This window comes from Strongylocentrotus purpuratus, unplaced genomic scaffold (assembly GCF_000002235.5).
Source record: "Strongylocentrotus purpuratus isolate Spur 01 unplaced genomic scaffold, Spur_5.0 spur5_scaffold_16, whole genome shotgun sequence".
NCBI classification, from domain to species: Eukaryota; Metazoa; Echinodermata; class Echinoidea; order Camarodonta; family Strongylocentrotidae; genus Strongylocentrotus; species Strongylocentrotus purpuratus.
The window spans coordinates 21560237-21583412 of record NW_022145601.1 but is presented as its reverse complement, the minus strand read 5'-3'; the positions used below and the strand labels follow the sequence as shown (position 1 = coordinate 21583412).

General features: G+C 36.4%; 1 protein-coding gene across 1 annotated transcript; it reads left to right on the top strand.

Annotated features, from left to right (window-relative positions):
- Positions 1–8818: 8818 nt before the first annotated feature.
- Positions 8819–23152, top strand: LOC115924711 (paramyosin-like). The gene is made up of 4 exons (XM_030987472.1): positions 8819–9143; positions 12929–13714; positions 18252–18583; positions 22232–23152. Exons 1-4 carry the CDS (start codon positions 8819–8821, stop codon positions 23036–23038), a joined length of 2250 nt encoding a protein of 749 aa, XP_030843332.1. The 3' UTR covers positions 23039–23152.
- The last annotated feature ends 24 nt before the right edge of the window (positions 23153–23176 follow it).

Below are 23176 nucleotides of genomic sequence, written 5' to 3'. Positions count from 1 at the left end.
TTACTGGCTCTATAGCTCTTAAGTCGATTCGACAACTAATAGTAGTTATTTTCCCACTTAAAGACATTTTAAAGCCCCCCCCCTTCTTTTTTAAGGGAAGTTCTAAATTAGTATTATCTTTCAAATGCCGTTTGAATTTAACATTTTCGTGGTTTGGCCTGCAATTTAGACATAGTACCTTTAAGGAAACACAACACATCAGAAGAATAAAATCACAATAGCCAAACATCTTGACAAGATGTTGTATTTGACTATACTGTACATGTGCATGTAGTTGGCTTGGCTTGGAGTACGATTTTCAACATTACCCCGCAGAGGGCGGTTATCACACGTTGCAACATGACTGTATTGACGCAAATAATTGGGAAAACTGCAGAAAATAGAGGCCACGGACGTCTTGGAAGTGGTTTTTGTCTAGTTCAGCCTTCACATTTTCCTTTTCTCACCATACAAGAGCCTGACAACAAATAGGCTGAATATCCCAGATGATATCCATCCTAGAGTATTTAAGCAATCTGATGTTTTTATTCTAAAGCCATTGTGCAGTATGTTCAATCTATCATTACAAAAGGGAATTTCTCTGCAAAAAATTATACCAGTGCATAAAAAGGAGAACATTACAAGTTGAATAATTACAGGCCCATTTCTCTTTCATCAATGTTTTCAAAAACCTTTGAAAAATTGGTTTCATATAGATAAATGTCCTTTCTTGACAAGTTCAAAATACTATATCAAAGGTAATTTGGTTTCCGGAAAGGCCACTCAAGATATATGGCCTTAATAAAATTTGTTAATAAGATATCTGAAGTTTTTGAAACGGGGGAAGTGGGGAAGTCATTTTAGATGTGTCAAAAGCATTTGGCTGCATAGATCATTATATTTTATTTCAAAAGCTTGAATACTACGGCAATGGTTCAACACTTTTTTTAGTAATCGAAGAGCAATTCAGTTTTTATGGACAATTATACGTCGGATGAGTTGTCCATGTATGTAGGCGTGCCCCAGGAATCAGTCCTTGGTCCACTTTTTTTCTTATATGTATTAATGACCTCCAATGTGTTAGTCCAAGATTATTTTTTTATCATTTTTACTGATGATATATACGAACCTTTTTTTTAAATCTCTGGTAATTAATTGAATTAGCCCTGAATTTTGAAAAGACATGTTATATGCTGTTCAAGCCTAAAAACAAGAAAATATGTGAGAATGCTTTAAATGTTTTGGTTGGTAATAATAAAAATACATAGAGTAAACTCTACAAAATTTCTTGGACTTCATACTGATGCCAATTTTGGACTATCAGAGTATTGAGTCGACTATTAAAGAGATAATTCCCCAAAGAATTTTAATAAAATTTTAGAACACATAAAATTTATCTCATATTACATTTTATTAATGCAATATCATCTGGGGCAATCGTGCATTATATTCATTATATAGAATAATAGTCTTTATACAGAAACGTGCTATTCGTATCGTAAATAATGTACCACCACTATCCCAAACTGATTTTGTTTTTCTTCAAAATTTTGAAAGTAATGGAAATAAATAGATTTCAGATGGCAGTTTTTATGTTTTCGTATTTTAACACCCTTTTACCCCAAACATTTATTGTTCTTTTTACTTTAATTGTGCAATTCACGGTCACAATACCCGTTTATCAAAAACATACATTTGCTGTCATACAAGTATAATTATTCACGCAAAACAATAACTCTTACTGGAGAAAAAAGCTGGAATGAATTGCCTAACGAGTTGAACAAAAATCAAAGTCACTTTCTCAAGTCACTCAAGTCAAAAGCAAATACAGAAATGATCATTTGGGAACTGACAAGAAACCATATAAATAATTAATTGTTCCTTATGTTTGTAATTCTGTATGTATTATTATTTTTAGATGTAAAAGTAACATTTATCTATAACATTTTAAATAATTGGGAATTAGCCACTGATAGGCTTTTTAGCTTGCTGATTCCCCTCCCCCCCCCACATACACACACATCCTCATATTTTACAATATGTTGTTTTGATATGTGTTTTTATGTGTGCGTCTGTGTGTGTGCGTTTGTTGAAACGTTTTTTATGAAAGTTATCGTCCCATTTTATGTAACCATGCACTTTATAAATTTACTAAATGTATTAGTCCTTTACTGCGTAATTTTTAATGTAGTAAAATGTACTTGCTGTTTTTTTAAATGAGATGTGGGAAAAATAAACTTTAAAATTGAAGAAAAACACAATGCAATCCCATCACCAGAATTCAAATGTATCCTTAAGTACATCTTATATTTATTTTGCAAGATACAATATCACTCCTAAAAGTATTTTCATACGTTGTATGCACAAGAGAAATAAATTATAATCTTCAGAGTGATACGTCATGCATTCACCTGGTTATCTGATTCCGTAGTTGTCCAGTAAAAATAGCGAAGTTTAGGAGATAACCCAATTCATCATTATTCCTGAAGATAATTAGCGCATTCAGAATATTCGCTTCATTACATTATTTTGACGATATTGGATGGTTGTTATTTCTTATTTCAAAGAGGGAACGCTACGGCTTTAAAGATAAAGTTGAGTTCTGGTCAAGCGCTTGCATTGTGAAAGAAACGTTTTGGAATCGATCAGAAAGGGTTGATCATCTAGCATATAAGTATTGGTGTGTACTGCAAGGTTCTGGAATCATCAAAATGATTTTTAAAAATTGGCCCAGTCTTGGCCAAGTTACAAGCACTGAATATGTATATGGGACTACACGAAAATGTGGCATAAAAATCCGTCCCGATTGTTATGATGTTACATCATGCCATACATAGAATATTAAGGCATTTGAAGAGCCATGCTTTTCAGTGAACATATTTCACCTGATGTTCTTCCATACTTGCATAATACAATGATAACGTTCACAAATTATTTTTCACCTCTTCCCAGAACTCAACCTTTTCTTTAAGTCATCTCACAGGGTTTCGACGATGAGGATTATTGACTTATCAAAAGGGTATTAGCAACATATTTGGTTACGAACCCAGGAATTCCCGGTGTCAAGACTGTTCTACCACTGAGCCATCGTACCGAGTTTTACTGGTCATTGACAGATGCCGTGGAATGTATATACAAAATTACAAATAGTTATCTATGAATTATCATATTTGAGCTGTACAAATGTTAGTCTTGATAAAAAAAAATGGTGAAGGGAGATGGCGATTCTAGCAGATTGACTAAACAATTACAGTTATAAAGACTTGTAAATACGATTCTAAATGATGTACATCATTAAAAACACATTGCTACACCGGGATGGATAATAAAAACCATCCTGGTGCGGCAATTTGTTTTTTTTAAGTTTGTTTGGTCATTTTCCCCCCTAAATCGATTATACTTTACAGAAGTTGGAACTTGGAGAAACTAAAAACATTATTCGAGATTTGAAAGTTAGGTTACGAAACGAATGTGATAGTCATCGGCAGACTTATCTGAAATTATATCAGTCGGATGCGAGACTCTGTGAAAGTTATGCTTTAGTCAAAAAAGAAATCTTTGAACTGGAGATAAAGACCCAAGGGATCTTTACGAAAAAGAGACTGAAATGCTGATAACATACAGAAAACTCTCTCAGACACCGAGAAGGATCTGGGGAAATTGCGGACCGAATTTGTGCAGTCGAAAGATGCAGATAGTCGACTGAAGCAGAAGAACGCAGAACTCTACGTAAGCAACTTTACTATCACTGCGACGCAGAAGAATGTCGACGTTGAAACCAATATATCCTTCAACAAACTTCGCGCCGAACTTTACGAAAAGCAGACTGAGATACTGAATATAAACAGGAAATTCTCAGAAACCCTGAAAGAACTGGAAATATTGCAGACCGTATTGATCAATGCGAAAGATGCAGATAGTCGGTTGGCGCAGATAAGTCTCAATGTTGAGATTGCAAAACTCTCAGCAACGGAAATAAAACTCGGTAGGACCGAAGCTGCGCTTTCTGTCAAACAAAGAGCTCTTGAGGATGCCCAAGCCAAGCTGAAAGAACGGGACACAGTTAATCCTTGCAGCATTTGTCTAGTTTCAAATAGGGACACTGCTTTTCTGCCTTGCGGACATGTAACAGTTGCTCTCATAGACTGCACTCAAGTGCCAATGCGGAGTACCCACTTTGTCGTCAATCGGTTGACCAAATTGTAAAAATGTATTTATGAGCCCTCATAAGGAAGGCTAATACAATGTTTTCCTTTATCAGTACTCGAAATAAATTGTGGTCTTGCTTTGGTATTCAGTTGTGAAAGTGTTTAGGAGGTATTCGAAGACTACACTACCTCATACTATTATCTAGTTTTCTTTCGTCTTCATTTTATAATTATACACAAGCTTAATTATAGCCTCCTTCACTTACAAACGCCAGTATGACATTCATACGGGCTGGAGAGGGGGGGGGGGTGATCTTGAGAATATTGAAAATGCCATGAGTCACCTAATACTTGGACAGCGAGGTGGTCTCTATGTAATTATCATATATTAAATAAAAATATACTTTGATGAGTTAATGGTGTTTTCGTGTGAGTGTTTTTTTTTGTGTGTGGGGGGGGGGGGAGGGGGTGTGAGGGTGTTTTTGCGTTAGAGTTTATTTTATTGTGACCAATGTGTACATGTATTTGAGTGTGCATGTGTACGTGTGAGGAGGATTGAGGTGCGGACGCATGACAGTGGCGTTGTTTGGGACTTTGATTTAATTTGATTTTCTTTTGTTTTAATCATTTTTCCAAAAACAATAACTGAATAGCAAAGAACATTTAAATGTAAGGTATAATATAGATATGCACACAATACTAACGTTAAGTCAAAATATGTTTCATATATACATATGACATGGAACTTAATATTTCTATAATTACAAATTTTAAGAATTATCCTATAAAGTATTTGTGGAAAAGTACAGGAAAACGCCATCGTAAGCGACGCTAGGATGGCGGCCTTTTAAATTTAAATGAAAATGTGTTTATACAATCTTTGTGTGTGAGTGTATTGTGTGCGAAGGTGTGTGTGCGCCTAGCGAATGGTGGATTGGGTAGTAAGGGAGGAAGTTATTCATTTTTTTTTTTTTATATTAGTACTGGTTTCTTTCGAATTTTTTTCTCGATCGTAATTTATGAATTGTACACTGTTGCTCATAACGGTGGAATATTTTTTTTTATCCCAATTTATGGAATTATTTTAAAAATAATTTAAAAATACTAGATCTAGATAATAGTATACAGTCTCAGATTTTATTGAATAATAATTTGCCAATATGTGTTTTGCGTGACTGCTAAAGCATGTATATTATGCTACTATGTTTATCAACCAGGGGACCTATGCCCTTAAGTCATACATGACAGTAATGAGGATTAATGCCTCACAAAAGGGCACTAATATAGCACATCGACACGGTGTTGATCCTGGGGCCTCACAGTTACGAGGCCATTGCTTTGTCACTGAACCATGACTGTACGCAGCGGGGGCTAGGGTAGGGGGCAGTTTCCATAAATTAAAAAAAACACAGAAAATGCAATAAATTTTCAATAATTTATTGCATTCTACCCCGGTCCCCAACATAACAAAATCTTCTGTGTGCCCATGCCTTGAGCCATAATGCATGGCCGTCCAGAGTATTTTTTTATGTTGGGGACCGGGGTAAAATGCAATAAATCATTGGAATATTTATTGCATTTTCTGTGTTTTTTTAATTTATGGAAACTGCCCCCTACCCTAGCCCCCGCTGCGTACAGTCATGGTTTAGTGACAAAGCAATGGCCTCGTAACTGTGAGGCCCCAGGATCAACACCGTGTCGATGTGCTACATTAGTGCCCTTTTGTGAGGCATTAATCCTCATTACTGTCATTTATGACTTAAGGGCATAGGTCCCCTAGTTGATAAACATAGTAGCATAATATACATGCTTTAGCAGTCACGCAAAACACATATTGGCAAATTATTATTTAATAAAATCTGAGACTGTATACTATTATCTAGATCTAGTATTTTTAAATTATTTTTAAAATAATTCCATAAATTGGGATAAAAAAAAAATATTCCACCGTTATGAGCAACAGTGTATATTTTAAAAGTTATTTTAGTTATGTTATCATGATGAAAAAGATTTCTATTTTAGAATATTAGCTGTATTATTTTGATACTTAATTATATAAAACAAAAACTACGGGCAAAAGTGTGTCTGGGTGGGTGTGGGTGTGTGTGAGTGTGTGTGTGTGAGAGAGAGAGAGATAGAAAGATGGAGAGGGAGAGAGAAAAACGAGACTGAGAGACACAGATACAAATATATGTAGAGAGAGAGAGTGTGCGTGTGTGTGTGTGTTGGTGTGTGTAAGAGAGAAAGAGAGAGACAAAGAGATCGAGAGAGATCTATGTAAACAGTCATCATGTCCATCGAGAGAACAAGTTTTTGCTATTGTATTTAGTCGACAAGAACGAAGGACACTCACGCGCAAAAAGTAGTTTTAAGGAAAAAGGGAAAGAAAACAACCTTTGACCTGTATTGAATCATTTTCAAGCACCAACATGAAACAGGCTGTTATTCGGAAAAATAAAACGTTGACGCTTTTGAATATTTTCAAATCATTATGGCAAGGTATTGAGGCAGAGAATACATCTTTGGCATAATATATCGACCACGAGTCCACGATCTCGTTCGCTACTTCGAAAGTTGATTTCCTTTGTTGAACAGACATCTAGGCCTGTGAAACATATTTTATTTATCTACGATTTTCTTCTTGTTGTTTTTAGTTGTCAAGATATAGAAATAATAATACGAGGGCAAGCGCACAATGGGAAGGAGAAAAGAACAGCCAGAGCAAGTAGTATGACATCATATAACTTCCAGATCTATACAATATATATATATATATATATATATATATATATCTTCAAGCCAGACTATGAAAGTAATCATAATAGATTCGCTTTTCACCATACAGTGACAGTGGCCTTCATGATCTACATGGCTGCAGCTGCAGTATTTTTTAGAGAATAACATTCGAGTTTGATACACATGGTAAACTAAATACGTGACAATGGTACTATCTATCAGAAGTTGTGTATCGGTGTGTTTGAAAATTATACCCTGCAATTCCTGTTTGGATATTGATTGTTTCGAATTCTTTTTATGAAAGCGATGGACTCACGAAGTGAAATGGGATGACGTGTACAACACATGTGTGCAGTATATTATAATAGCCTAATTAAAATGGACTGTTATGCTTTATACAAGTTCGGTTTGGTTTGATTGTGATGGTTTGTTTTACGGGACTGCTAAAAAACACGTGTTTGCTTATAAGTAGAAACTTGGGAACTTTACGTCTTTAAGTCCTCTCCGATTATTTTGGTAAGTCAAGGATTAATGTCGAACCTTTGGGCACTAGCACTCAGATTTGGTTACGAACCCGGGACCTCCCGGTCAAAAAACTGTTCTACCACCGAGCCATCGTGCCCAGTGTTACTATCAATAAGTAGGGTACTGAAGAAGTTTAATATACCCTGTAATGTTATTTACAAAATAACAAATATCTATCTACACATTCTCATATTTGAGCTGTACAAGCATTATTTTTGATAAATATGTTGAAGGAAAATGAAGATTCTAGCAAGTTGACTAAACAAACACCGTTATAAAGTCTTGTAAATACGATTCTAAAAGATGTACATTATATTTTTCACGTGAATACATTTCTGAAGATGACAGAATGACCTGTAAGAGTATGTTGAAATAATTATAAATGTACATCCCCTATTCAATACCAGTGCATTAACAGCCTTGATAATAGTATCCCTAATGAAAAGACCATTGCACATTTATTGTTCTTATTTATCGTGATCCTGCATGAGCAACAAAGAACCAAAGAAAGCTGTCGAAAAAAAAGTTTAAATTGAGAGATGCAAAGGAAAAAATAAATTCTAATCATGGATTGTTTTCTTTCTGGAATCTAGAATGGTGTGACAAGCTGGATGCTGGATATCCGAAAAGCACTTCTAACCCTGCTTTCATCATGGCAACTTAAAAAGGATGGCATCTTTACGACTAAAGAGGAACACGTCTGACGTAAGGAGGAAAACATTTTAGCTCTACAAATGGAAGGAAAAAAATTGTGTATAACTATTAGGCTTCGCTAATACCAAGAACCTGGTCCACATGCTGCACATATATGACATTTCCCAAGTAAAACGTCTAAATGACAACTCCTACAATTATCATCATCGAAGACTAGCTCCGTGGTTTCATTCAATGAAATACAAAAAAATAAGATATGCCTTAGATCAGCGTTAATCTGACTGGATAGAATGCAAAAACATAAAACAAATATGGCTACACCCTCGATATGTGAGGTGTCTATATACGCAATGGTTATGGTCATATTGCAGCATATGTTTTCCTATCCATCCTGGAGCGGCAATTTATTTTTCTTAGTTGAGTTTGTTTGGTCATTTTTCCTCGTAAAACGACTATACTTTACAGAAGTTGAACTTAGAGAACATATAAACATTATTCGAGATTTAAAAGGTAGGTTACGAAACGAATGTGATAGTCATCGGCAAACTAAACTGAAACTCTCTCAGTCGGAGGCGAGACTCTGTGAAAATAATGCTTTAGTCAATATAAAACAAGAAGAAATCTCTGAACTGAAGATCAAAATCCAAAGGGAACTTTCCGAAAAGGAGACTGAAATAGTAAAAACAAACAGGAAAATCTCAGAAACCGAGAAAGAATTCGAGAAATTACGGACCGAATTGAACAAGTCGAAAGATGCAAAGAGTCGACTGGCGCAGATGAACTCGGAAACCTACGATAGAATCGCTATAATCACTGCGACGCAGAAGAGACTCGACGTTAAGACCCAACTATCCTTTAACAAACTTCGAGTCAAACTTTTCGAAAAAGAGACTGAAATAACGAATATAAACAGGACACTCTCCGAAACCCAGAACGAAGCAGAGATATTGCGGACCGAATGGGTCAAGTCGAAAGATGCAGAGAGCCAACTGGCCAAGATGATCTCAGAACTCCACGTTAGAATCGCTAGAACCACTGTGACGCAGAAGGGAATCGACGTCGAGACTGCAGCAAAACTCTCAGCAATGGAAACAAAACTTGGTAGGACCGAAGCTGCACTTACTGCCAAACAAAGATCTCTTGACGATGCCCAAGCCAAGCTTGAAAGAGAGGAAACGGATAATATTTGCAGTATTTGTCTAGATTCCGATAGGGACACTGCTCTGGTGCCATGTGGACACACAAGCACATGTTACATTTGCTCTCTGACACTCTACAGAAGAGGCAAACCGAAGTGCCCAGTTTGTCGAACATTGATTGACCAAATTCTTCAAATTTATTTATGAACTCGTATAAAGAAAGCTTATACATGTACACGAGTTTGCTTGATCAATACTCGAAATGAGTTGTAAGCATGATTTGGTATTAATTTTTTAACACTGTATTGGTTAGTGGGTTATAGGTCAATTATTTAGAAGTATTGTTATATCCTGTGATGTAATGGTCTTGTCTTGTCAATACTGCATATTCAAATGAGCGTGATTACAAATAGGCCTTCCTCTCAAAACTATAAATCAAAGTGTTTAGAAGGTATTCCAAGAAGACACTGCCTCGTACTACTATTTGATTTTTGTTTCGTCTTCAATCTATATACACAAGCTAATATAGCCGCCTGCACCTTCATAACGCCAGTATGAGATTCATACGGGCTGGAGCGGAGGAGGGGGGGGGGGGGGGGGGCTGATCTCGAGAATATTGAAAATACCGTCAGTCACCTAATACTTGGAAAGCGAGGTGGTCTCTATGTATTTGTCATATCTTATATTAATAAAGTATATGTAATTTCATGACGAGTTAATGGTGCTTTCTTGTGTGTGTGTGTGTGTGGGGGGGGGGGGCTGTTGGGGTGTCCGATCGTTAAAAAAAGTGTGCGATGGTGTTCTTGCGTGTGAGTTTATGTTATTGTGGTGTGTACACTAGTGTGAGTGTTCATGAGTACGTGTGAGGGTAAGTAAGTTACGGATGATAGTGGCGTTGTTTGGGATTTTGTTTGATTTTCTTTTCTTTTCTTTCTGCATTTTTCCAAATACAATAACTGAATTTAAAAAAACATGTAAACATAAGGTATGATATAAATATGCAAACAATAATAAGTTCATGTCAAAATATGATTCACATATACATATAACAACGAACTTTACTTTCTAAAGTATACTATTACGAATTAAAAGAATTATCCTAACTATCTGTTAAAAGGTGCGAGAGGACGCCATCGTAAGTGATGCTTGACCAGGATGGCGACCTCCAAAAAAAATCTTAAGGTGAAATTTAAATGAACATGTGTTCAAGCGATAATTATGTATATGGGTTTGTGAGTGTATTGTGTGAGAGGGTTTGTGTATTTGTAGCGAACAGTGGATTGGGTAGTAAGGGAGAGAGAGATATAATTTGGTTTTATATTATTACTGATTTCTTTCCATTTTCTATCTTCGAACGTAATTTATGAATAGTACATGTATTTGATTATTTCAGTTATGTTAAATGAAACATTATAGTATTTTGAAAAATTATTATAATTGCTTTGATATTGAATTATTTCACAATCTAAATTACAGAGGAAAAGTTTGTCTGTAAGTGTGTGTGACAGAGAGAGAGAGAGAGAGAGAAAGAGAGAAAGAGAGAGAAGAGAGGGAAAGAGATCTATGTAAATTGTCACCATGGTAATGAAGATAATGGCCTTTTTCTATTATATCAAGTCGACAAGAACGAAAGACACGTAAGCGTATAATGTTATTTTAAATAGAAAAAAGAAAAGAAAAGACCCTTTGTCCTGTGTTGAATCATTTTCAAGCACCAGCATCAAAAAGGTTTCGCTGTAATTCGGAAAAACCTAAAAGCTGACACTTTCATGCATTCTCAAATCATTTTTGGCAAAGTATCGAGGCTAGGATTCGACTATTATAATAGCAGAATATATCGTCCACGAATCCGTTCGCTACTTCGAAAGTAGATTTCCTTTGTTGAAAAGGCGTGCAGAACAAATATCAAATATGTGAAACATTATCCATTTTGTACGATTTTTGTCTTGTTGTTTATTGCTGTCAAGATATTAAAATAATATAACGAGGGCAACAGCACAATGGGAAGGAGAAAAGAACAGCAAAAGCGAGTAGTATATCTTCATATAATTTCTAAGATCAAACAATATATATTTTCTCTTCAAGCCAGACTTTACAATTGATCACAATACATTCGCTTTTCACCATGCAGTTTCATTGGCCTTCATGATCCACATGGCCGCAGCTGCAGTTTATTTTAGAGGATAAAATTCGAGTTTGATCTTTATACATCGTAAACTAAGTAAGTGAAAATGATATTGTGTATCAGTGGGTGTGTATCGGTGTGTGAATAGTATACCCTGTAATTCCTGTGTGGCTATTGATTGTTTGGAATTCTTTTTGTGCAAGCAGTGGACACACAGGGATTCCCCAAATCGGAGAGTTTCAAAGGTCTAACTGAAATGGGATGACGTGTACAATAATTGTGTGCAGTACATCATAATTGCTTCAGAATAGACTGTTTTGCTTCATACTAGCATGGTTTGGTTTAATTTGGTTTGATGGCGATGGTTTGTATTACCGGACTGCTAAGGAAAGCCGTGTTTGCTTGTAAGTATAAGCGACCAGGGAACGCTACAACTTTAAGTTATCTCAAAGCATTTCGGAGATGGGGATTATTGACTTACCAAAGAGCACTAGCACCCATATTTGGTTACAAACCCAGGACTTCCTGGTTACAAGACTGCTCTACCATTGAGCAATCGTACCGAGTTTTACTGGTCATTTCAGGGTGCTGAAGAAGTTTAATATACAGTGGAACGTGATATTAAAAATAACAAAGACTTATCTTTACATTATCATAATTGAGCTGTATAAGCGCTATTCTTGAATGTTGAAGTGATATGAAGATCCCATCAAGTTGACTAAACAATTACGGTTATAAAGACTTGTAAATACGATTCCAAAAGATGAACATTTCGTTTTCTATGAAATAGCATTTCTAAAGATTACGGATTGACCTGTAACAGTATGTCAAGATGACTATAATTCATATTCCTTATCAAATGAATTATCCCGTACGAATAGACCATTACTCATTTATTGTTTTTAGTTGTCATGATCCTGCATGGGCCACATAGAACCAAGGTGAACAAAGAAGATGGTTGTCGAAAAATAGGATTAAATTGAGTGATACCAATGACAACATTTGATTTGTAATCCGTTGTTTTTTTTGGGTTTTTTTGGAATCTAGAATGGTGTTATCTGCTGGATGCTGGATAACCGACAATCGTTTCTAACCCTGCTGTCATCATGGCACCTTAAAAATGATGGTATCTTTATGAATACAGAGGAAAACGTCTGACGTAAAGAGAAAAACATTTTTGCTCTCCATTGGAAAACCAAAATCATCGTGTAAACTATTAGGCTCCTCTAATACCGAGAACCTGGGTCAGATGCTGCACAAATATTCCATTTCCCAAGTAAAACGTCTGAATGACAACTTCTAGAATTATCATCACCGAAGACTATCTCCGTGATTATATGGTGAGGCATATTGGGTATCATGCAATGAAAGGCACCAGCAGAGTCTAGGAAACCATTTGCAACATTCGAGATACACCTCAGATCAGCTTTAATCTGACTGGATAGAATGCAGAAGAAAAAAAACAAGAATGGATGCACCCTCGATATTCAATGTGTCTAGATACGCAGTGGTTATGATAGTATTGCAGTATATGTATTCTGATCCATCCTGGAGCAGCTATTTGATTTTCTTGGTTGAGTTTGTTGGGTCATTTTTCCTCGTAAAGCGACTATACTTTACAGAAACCCTAAAGGAACTAGAGAAGTTACGGACCGAATTGAACAAGTCGAAAGATGCAGAGAGTCGACTGGCGCAGGTGAACTCGGAAACCTCCGATAGAATCGCTAGAATCACTGCGAGGCAGAAGAGACTCAACGTTAAGACCCAAATATCCTTCAGCAGACTTCGAGTCGAACTTTCCGAAAAAGAGACTAAAATAACAAATATAAATAGGACACTCTCAGAAACCCAGAAGGAACTGGTGAAGTTACGAACCGAATTGAACAAATCAAAAGATGCAGAGAGTCGACTGGCGCAGATAAACTCGGAAACCTACGATAGAATCGCTAGAATCACTGCGAGGCAGAAGAGACTCAACGTTAAGACCCAAATATCCTTCAGCAAACTTCGAGGCAAACTTTCCGAAAAAGAGACTCAAATAACGAATATAATTAGGACACTCTCAGAAACCCAGAAGGATCTGGAAAAGTTACGAACCGAATTGGTCAAGTTGAAAGATGCAGAGAGCCGACTGGCGCATATGAATGTCGAACTCAACGATAAACTCGCTAGGACCGAAGCTGCACTTACTGCCAAACAAAAAGCTCTTGACGATGCCCACGCCAAGCTGGAAAGACAGGAAATAGATACTCCTTGTATTATTTGTCTAGATTCCGATAAGAACGCTGCTATGGTGCCTTGCGGACACACAAGCACATGTTACACTTGCTCTCTGAAATTCTACAGAAAAGACAATGCGAAGTGCCCATATTGTCGTCAATTGATTGAACGAATTCTTAAAATTTATATATGAACTCGCATAAGGAAAGCCAATACATGATTTTCCTTGATCAGTACCCGAAATGAGTTGTAAGCATGCTTTGAAATTGTTTTCAGACTCTATGGGTTAGTGGGATCGGTCAATTACTTTAATAGAAGTATAATACTTATATCCTGTGATGTAAAGGTTTTGTCTTGTCAAGACTGCATATTCAAATGAGCATGATTACAGATAGGCCTACCTCTAGAAAACAATAAGTCGAGGTATTAAGAAAGTATTCCAAGAAGACACTGCCTCATACTACTATCTAATTTTTGTTTCATCTTTAATCTACATACACAAGCTAATATAGCCGCATTCACCTTCATAATGCCAGTATGATATTCATACGGGCTTGAGCGGGAGGGGGGGGGGGGGGGGAGAGGATTGATCTCGAGAATATTGAAAATGCCATCAGTCACCTAATTCTTGGACACCGAGGTAGTCTGTATGTATTGTCATAGCTTAATATATAAAGTATCTATACAATGTACTTTCATGAAGAGTAATAGTGTTTCCGTGTTTTAATTGCTATGAAGGTAATTTTAGACCCCAAATTTGTGAAATTTAGTCAATACGATCATTCCAATTCAGCTCCACTTTAAAAAAAATACGGTGACCGTTAATCAATTATTTAATAAAAAATAACAGTATATGGGCCGGCTCGTTGTGCGTAATATAACCAACACGAAAATGCCAACAAAAAAGCCAACATCGACATTGACTTAAGTACGACGTAAAAGGCGCAATTTCGTTTTTTTTCAACGGCTTTTTCAAATTATCTAATATTTGTGGTGGTACACAAGTATTAGAAATCGTTATATTTATGGATATTTAAGCCGTCTCTGAACCTGATGATTTTGTCATATAAATTGAATGTTTTTTTTTAAATTTGACACTCATTTTTTCATTATCTCACCAAAAAAAAAAATGTCTTTAGCGCCCTCTGCAACAGAACTGAACTATTACTTTAAGGTGAAATTCAAATGAATATGTATTCAAGTGATCTTTGTGTATATGGGGTTTGTCAATGTATATTGTGAGAAGGTGTGTGTATTTGTAGCGAATAGTGGATTGGGTAGTAAGGGAGGGAGATATAATTTGTTTTTATATTATTACTGATTTCTTTCCATTTTCTATCTTCGAACGTAATTGATGAATAGTACATGTATTGGATTATTTCAGTTATGTTATTATAATGAAAAAGTACAGTATTTTGAAAAATTATTATAATTGCTTTGAAATTGAATTATTTCACAATCTAAATTACGGAGGAAAAGTTTGTCTGTAAGTGTGTGTGACAGAGAGAGAGAGAGAGAAAGAGAAAAAAGAGAGAGAGAGATGGAAGGAGATCTATATAAATTGTCACCATGGTAATGAAGAGAATGGCCTATTTTCTATCATATCAAGTCGACAAGAACGAAGGACACGTAAGCGTTATTTTAAATAGAACAAAGAAAAGAAAAGACCCTTTTTCCTGTGTTGAATCATTTTCAAGCACCAACATCAAATAGGTTTCGCTGCAATTCGAGACAAAAAACCAAGAGTTGACGATCTTATGCATTTTCGAATCATTTTGGCAAAGTATCGAGGCACAGAATATGACTTTAGCAGAATATATCGTCCACGATCGCGTTCGCTACTTCAAAAGTGGATTTCCTTTGTTGAAAAGACGTGCAGAAGAAATATCAAAGTATGTGAAACATTATTCATTTTGTACGATATTTGTCTCGTTGTTTATTGCTGTCAAGATATTAAAATAATAAAACAAGGACAAGAGCACAATAGGAAGGAGAAAAGAATAGCAAAAGCGAGTAGTATATCATCATATAACTTCTAAGATCAAACAATATATATTTTCTCTTCAAGCCAGCCTTTACAATTGATCACAATACATTCGCTTTTCACCATGCAGTTTCATTGGCCTTCATGATCTACATGGCCGCAGCATTAGTTATTTTAGAGCATACAATTCGAGTTTGATCTTTATACATGGTAAACTAAGTAAGTGACAATGATATTGTCGATCAGTGGGTGTGTATCGGAGTGTGAATAATATACCCTGCAATTCCTGTGTGGCTATTGATTGTTTCGAATTGTTTGTGTGAAAGGGACGGCATCATTGAGTGGGATTCCCCAAATCAGAGAGCTTCATAGGCGTAAGTGATTTGTGATGACGTGTACAACAGTTGTGTGATAAACATTATCATTGCATTAGAAAAGACTTTTGTGCTTCATACTAGACTTGCGTAGTTTAATTTTGGTTGATGTCGATGGTTTGTTTTACCGGACTGCTGAGAAAACACGTGTTTGCTTGTAAGTATTAGTAACCAGGGGCCTTAAAGTAGATATTCATTGATTTTAAAAACTTACTTTATTTGCATTATTGCAAAGTTGAAACTATGAGATCACAGTATGGACATGATTTGCACAAGCAGACGATGTCCCATGACATCTCACACATTTTCAGTGCCTGTGTTTTCATCTTCTCTTGAGTTCTTTCTCTTACTTCACTACCGTCAGGCTAAATGTAAGATCTATTGCCTCACTCTAAACCCCGCGCATGGCTTTATTTTGATGAAAAATGCAGCGATACAAAAATAAAGGAATCTGTCGCTTGTAAACAAAATAAGACGCCATTGTATATTCAGCTGCACACACCGCGGTATGTCCGGCGTTTCAAGAGGGAGCAAATGCCGTCCTTAATATCATTCTGGGGGGTTTTCAATTTGAAAGTCTGTTTTCTTTGATTGGTAATTAACCCCTATCCTGTGTATTTACAAGCAAAAAAAATTAGTTATCAGAATCGGGTCATAACCCCTTTTGAATGGTTTGACATGCCATTACATTTATATACACTAAACTCATTATAATTTGACAAATAATAGCTTTTCAATTATGTTCATTCTTTATGGGATGTCGTCTTCTTGGGCAGTGTTGGTCCATATAGTGACGTCATTAAAACATAGTTATTTTACGGGCGAATCTCTCGTACATCCCAGCTGCTATGGAGGTGGTTGTTTTGTATTTGTATAAATCACCCGATATGTAGTTGACCTAAAACTTGTACGATGGCCATCTGTTAGCTTACCAGTTTCTAGTGATACCTTAGTTGACATATTTGTGATTGTCTATGAATTTAACCTTTAAGTCCTCTACGATGGTTTTGGTAATGAGGATTAATACCAAACTGATAGGCACTAGCGCATAGATTCGTTTACGAACCCGGGGCACCCGGTTACAAAACTACTCTACCAGTGAGCCATCGTGTCTAGTTTTGATGGTCGTTTTCAGGGTACTGACGAATTTTAATAAAACGTGGAATGTGATAAACAAGTAACAATACTTATGTTTACTCATATTTGAGCTATTTGATGAAAATGTTTGAGAGGAAGTTTCGAGTTGATTGACAGTGTTGGTTATGAAGACTTGTAAATACGATTCTAAAAATGAACATCTCATTTTTCATGTGATTTAAAATCCTCAAGATTACGGAATGACTTGTAACGGTATGTTGAAAGAATTGTAACTGCATATCTTCTATTAGATACCAGCCTTGATGATAATATTCCTAAGGAATAGACCTCTGCTCGTTTATTGTTTTTTATTGTTCGTGATCCTACCTGGGCCACATAAAACCAATGTGGACAAAGAAGATAGCTGTCGAAAAAAGAGAGTTTTATATTAAGTGATGCAACGGACAAAATTTAATTTGTAATCCTATGTTTTTCTTTCTTGAATCTAGAATGGTGTGACATGCTGGATGCTGAATACCCGAGAGAGAGAAACCCTTGTGACGTCAAGGAGAAACACATCCTAGCTCTCTAATGGAAAAGGAATTCATTCTGTATAACTAGCATATTGCTTTGCTAATACCAAGAAACTTGTCCGGATGATGCAAAATATTTCACTTTTTCCCCAAGTAACACGTCTATTACAACTCCTAGAATTATCACCACCGGAGAATAACTCAATGGTTTCACAGTAAGGCATTTTTGGCATCATCCGATGAAAGACATCAAAATAGTCTAGGAAACCATTTGCCAAGTCCAAGATAGATCAGCCTTATTTTGACTAGATAGAGTGCAGAAAGATATAACAAATATGGATACAATCTCGATACATAATGTGTATAGCTATGCACTGATTATGGTACCATTGCAGTATGTTTTCTTATCCGACCTGGAGCGGAAAATTGTTTTTCTTGTTTGAGTTTGTTTGGTCTGCTTTCCTCATAAAGCGTCTTTACTTTACAGAAGTTGAACTTAGAGAAACTAAAAACGAGCTCGTCGAAGAGCAGAGATTACTTTCAACAGAAAAGCATGAAATTGTGAATAGACATCAACAGACTAAACAGAAACTCCAATTGTCGGATGCGAGTCTCTGTCAAAGTAATGCTTTAGTCAATAGAACAAAACATGAAAACTCTAAATTGATATTTGAGAACTTCGAGAAGGAGACTGAAATACGGATAACAAACAGGAAAGTCTCAAAAACCCAGAACGATCTGGAAAAATTGTGGACAGAATTTGTCAAGTCAGAAGATGCAAAGAGTCAACTGACGCAGGAGAACCAAGAACTCTACGGTATTATTGCTGAATTAAATGCAACGCAGGAGAGACATGACACTGAGACTCAAATGTCAATGAACAAACTTCGAGACAAAATTTCCGAAAAGAATACTGAAACACTAAAAGCAAACAGGAAACTCACAGCAACGGAAACAAAACTTAGCACGACCGAAGCTGCACTTATTGCTAAACAAAGAGCTCTTGAGGATGCCCAAGCCAAGCTGAAAAGACGGGAAACAGATACTCCTTGCATTATTTGTTCAGATTCCGATAAGAACTCTGCTCTGGTGCCTTGCGGACACACAAGCACATGTTACAATTGCTCTCTGAAATTCTACAGAAAAGACAATGCGAAGTGTCCAGTTTGTCGTCAATTGATTGAACGAATTCTTAAAGTTTATTGATGAACTCGCATAAGGAAAGCTAATAAATGATTTTCCTTGATCAGTACCCGAAATGAGTTGTAAGCATGCTTTGAAATTGCTTTCAGACTCTATGGGTTAGTTGGATTGGTCAATTACTTTAATAGAAGTATAATACTTATATCCTGTGATGTAAAAGGTATTGTCTTGTCAAGACTGCATATTCAGATGAGCGTGATTACAAATAGACCACCCTCTCAAAACTATGAATCGAGGTGTTTAGAAGGTATTTCAAGAAGACACTGCCTCATACTACTATCTATATCTTGTTTCGTCTTCAATCTATATACACAAGCTAATATAGCCGCCTGCACCTTCATAACGCCAGTGTGATATTCATACGGGCTGGAGCGGAGGAGGGGGGGGGGGTAATCTCGAGAATATTGAAAATGCCGTCAGTCACCTAATAGTTGGACAGCGAGGTGGTCTCTATGTATTTGTCATATCTTATATAAAGTATATATAATTTCATGCCGAGTTTAATGGTGTTTTCTTGTGGGTGTGTGTGTGTGGGGGGAGGGGGGGGGGCTGTTGTGGTGTGTGATGGTGTTCTTGCGTGTGAGTTTATGTTATTGTGGTTTGTACACTCGTGTGTGTGTGTGTGTATGTGTGAGGATGAGAGAGTTGTTAATGGTAGTGGCGCTGTTTGGGATTTTGATTTGATTTGCTTTTCTTTCGACTTTTTTCCAAATACAATAACTGAATTTAAAAAAAACATATAAACATAAGGTATGATATAAATATGCAAACAATAATAACTTCATGTCAAAATATGATTCACATATACAAATAAAAACGAACTTTACCTTCTAAAGTATAGTATTACGAATTAAAAGAATTATCCTAACTACCTGTGGAGAAGTGCTAGAGAACGCTCTCGTAAGCGACGCTTGACCAGGATGGCGACCTCAAAAGAAATATGTTAAAGTGAAATTTAAATGAATATGTGTTCAAGCGATCATTATGCATATGGGTTTGTGAGTGTATTGTGTGAGAGGGTGTGTGTATGTGTAGCGAATAGAGGATTGGGAAGTAAGGGAGGAGATATAATTTGCTTTTATATTATTACTGATTTCTTTCCATTTTATATCTTCGAACGTAATTCATGAATAGTACATGTATTGGATTATTTCAGTTATGTTATTATAATGAAACAGTATAGTATTTTGAAAAATGATTATAATTGCTTTGATATTGAATTATTGCACAATCTGAATTACAGAGGAAAAGTTTGTCTGTAAGTGTGTGTGACAGATCGAGAGAGAGAGAGAGAGAGAGAGAGAGAAAGAGAGAAAGAGAGAGAGAGAGAGAGAGAGAGAGGGAAAGAGATCTATGTAAATTGTCACCATGGTAATGAATAGAATGGCCTTTTTCTATTATATCAAGTCGACAAGAACGAAAGACGCGTAAGCGTATAATGTTATTTTAAAAAGAAAAAAGAAAAGAAAAGACCCTTTGTCCTGTGTTGAATCATTTTCAAGCACCAGCATCAAAAAGGTTTCGCTGTAATGCGGAAAAACCTAAAAGCTGACACTTTCATGCATTCTCAAATCATTTTTGGCAAAGTATCGAGGCTAGGATTCGACTATTATAATAGCAGAATATATCGTCCACGAATCCGTTCGCTACTTCGAAAGTAGATTTCCTTTGTTGAAAAGGCGTGCAGAACAAATATCAAATATGTGAAACATTATCCATTTTGTACGATTTTTGTCTTGTTGTTTATTGCTGTCAAGATATTAAAATAATATAACAAGGGCAACAGCACAATGGGAAGGAGAAAAGAACAGCAAAAGCGAGTAGTATATCTTCATATAATTTCTAAGATCAAACAATATATATTTTCTCTTCAAGCCAGACTTTACAATTGATCACAATACATTCGCTTTTCACTATGCAGTTTCATTGGCCTTCATGATCCACATGGCCGCAGCTGCAGTTTATTTTTGAGCATAAACTTCGAGTTTGATCTTTATACATGGTAAACTAAGTAAGTAACAATGATATTGTGTATCAGTGGGTGTGTATCGGAGTGTGAATAGTATACCCTGCAATTCCTGTGTGGCTATTGATGGTTTCGAATTGTTTGTGTGAAAGCGACGGCATCATTGAGTGGGATTCCCCAAATCGGAGAGCTTCATAGGCGTAACTGAAATGGGATGACGTGTACAATAATTGTGTGCAGTACATCATAATTGCTTCAGAATAGACTGTTTTGCTTCATACTAGCATGGTTTGGTTTAATTTGGTTTGATGGTGATGGATTGTTTTACCGGACTGCTAAGGAAAGCCGTGTTTGCTTGTAAGTATAAGCGACCAGGGAACTCTACAACTTTAAGTTATCTCAAAGCGTTTCGGAGATGGGGATTGTTGACTTACCAAAGAGCACTAGCACCCATATTTTGTTACAAACCCGGGACTTCCCGGTTACAAGACTGCTCTACCATTAAGCAATCGTACCGAGTTTTACAGATCATTTCAGGGTGCTGAAGAAGTTTAATATAAAGTGGAACGTGACATTAAAAATAACAAAGACTTATCTTTACATTATCATAATTGAGCTGTATAAGCGCTATTCTTGAATGTTGAAGTGATATGAAGATTCCATCAAGTTGACTAAACAATTACGGTTATAAAGATTTGTAAATACGATTCCAAAAGATGAACATTTCGTTTCTTATGAAATAACATTTCTAAAGATTACAGAATGACCTGTAACAGTATGTCAAGATGATTATAATTCATATTCCTTATTAAATACCTATGAATTATCCCGTACGAATAGACCATTACTCATTTATTGTTTTTAGTTGTCATGATCCTGCATGGGCCACATAGAACCAAGGTGAACAAAGAAGATGGTTGTCGAAAAATAGGATTAAATTGAGTGATACCAATGACAACATTTGATTTGTAATCCGTTTTTTTTTTTTTTTTTTTTTTTTGGAATCTAGAATGGTGTTATCTGCTGGATGCTGGATAACCGACAATCGTTTCTAACCCTGCTGTCATCATGGCACCTTAAAAATGATGGTATCTTTATGAATACAGAGGAAAACGTCTGACGTAAAGAGAAAAACATTTTTGCTCTCCAATGGAAAACCAAAATCATCGTGTAAACTATTAGGCTCCTCTAATACCGAGAACCTGGGTCAGATGCTGCACAAATATTCCATTTCCCAAGTAAAACGTCTGAATGACAACTTCTAGAATTATCATCACCGAAGACTATCTCCGTGATTATATGGTGAGGCATATTGGGTATCATGCAATGAAAGGCACCAGCAGAGTCTAGGAAACCATTTGCAACATTCGAGATACACCTCAGATCAGCTTTAATCTGACTGGATAGAATGCAGAAGAAAAAAAACAAGAATGGATGCACCCTCGATATTCAATGTGTCTAGATACGCAGTGGTTATGATAGTATTGCAGTATATGTATTCTGATCCATCCTGGAGCAGCTATTTGATTTTCTTGGTTGAGTTTGTTGGGTCATTTTTCCTCGTAAAGCGACTATACTTTACAGAAACCCTGAAGGAACTAGAGAAGTTACGGACCGAATTGAACAAATCGAAAGATGCAGAGAGTCGACTGGCGCAGGTGAACTCGGAAACCTCCGATAGAATCGCTAGAATCACTGCGAGGCAGAAGAGACTCAACGTTAAGACCCAAATATCCTTCAGCAGACTTCGAGTCGAACTTTCCGAAAAAGAGACTAAAATAACAAATATAAATAGGACACTCTCAGAAACCCAGAAGGAACTGGTGAAGTTACGAACCGAATCGAACAAATCAAAAGATGCAGAGAGTCGACTGGCGCAGATAAACTCGGAAACCTACGATAGAATCGCTAGAATCACTGCGAGGCAGAAGAGACTCAACGTTAAGACCCAAATATCCTTCAGCAAACTTCGAGGCAAACTTTCCGAAAAAGAGACTCAAATAACGAATATAAATAGGACACTCTCAGAAACCCAGAAGGATCTGGAAAAGTTACGAACCGAATTGGTCAAGTTGAAAGATGCAGAGAGCCGACTGGCGCATATGAATGTCGAACTCAACGATAAACTCGCTAGGACCGAAGCTGCACTTACTGCCAAACAAAAAGCTCTTGACGATGCCCACGCCAAGCTGGAAAGACAGGAAATAGATACTCCTTGTATTATTTGTCTAGATTCCGATAAGAACGCTGCTATGGTGCCTTGCGGACACACAAGCACATGTTACACTTGCTCTCTGAAATTCTACAGAAAAGACAATGCGAAGTGCCCATATTGTCGTCAATTGATTGAACGAATTCTTAAAATTTATATATGAACTCGCATAAGGAAAGCCAATACATGATTTTCCTTGATCAGTACCCGAAATGAGTTGTAAGCATGCTTTGAAATTGTTTTCAGACTCTATGGGTTAGTGGGATCGGTCAATTACTTTAATAGAAGTATGATACTTATA

What these genes read in the sequence shown, in the direction of transcription:
- LOC115924711 (XM_030987472.1), top strand. Translation starts at nt 8,819, where the DNA reads ATGAACTCGGAAACCTACGATAGAATCGCTATAATCACTGCGACGCAG. An exon ending in AGCAATGGAAACAAAACTTG is followed by an intron (nt 9,144 to 12,928) that starts GTAGGACCGAAG and finishes TATACTTTACAG; the next exon opens with AAACCCTAAAGGAACTAGAG. An exon ending in CCGATAAGAACTCTGCTCTG is followed by an intron (nt 18,584 to 22,231) that starts GTGCCTTGCGGA and finishes TTCCTCGTAAAG; the next exon opens with CGACTATACTTTACAGAAAC.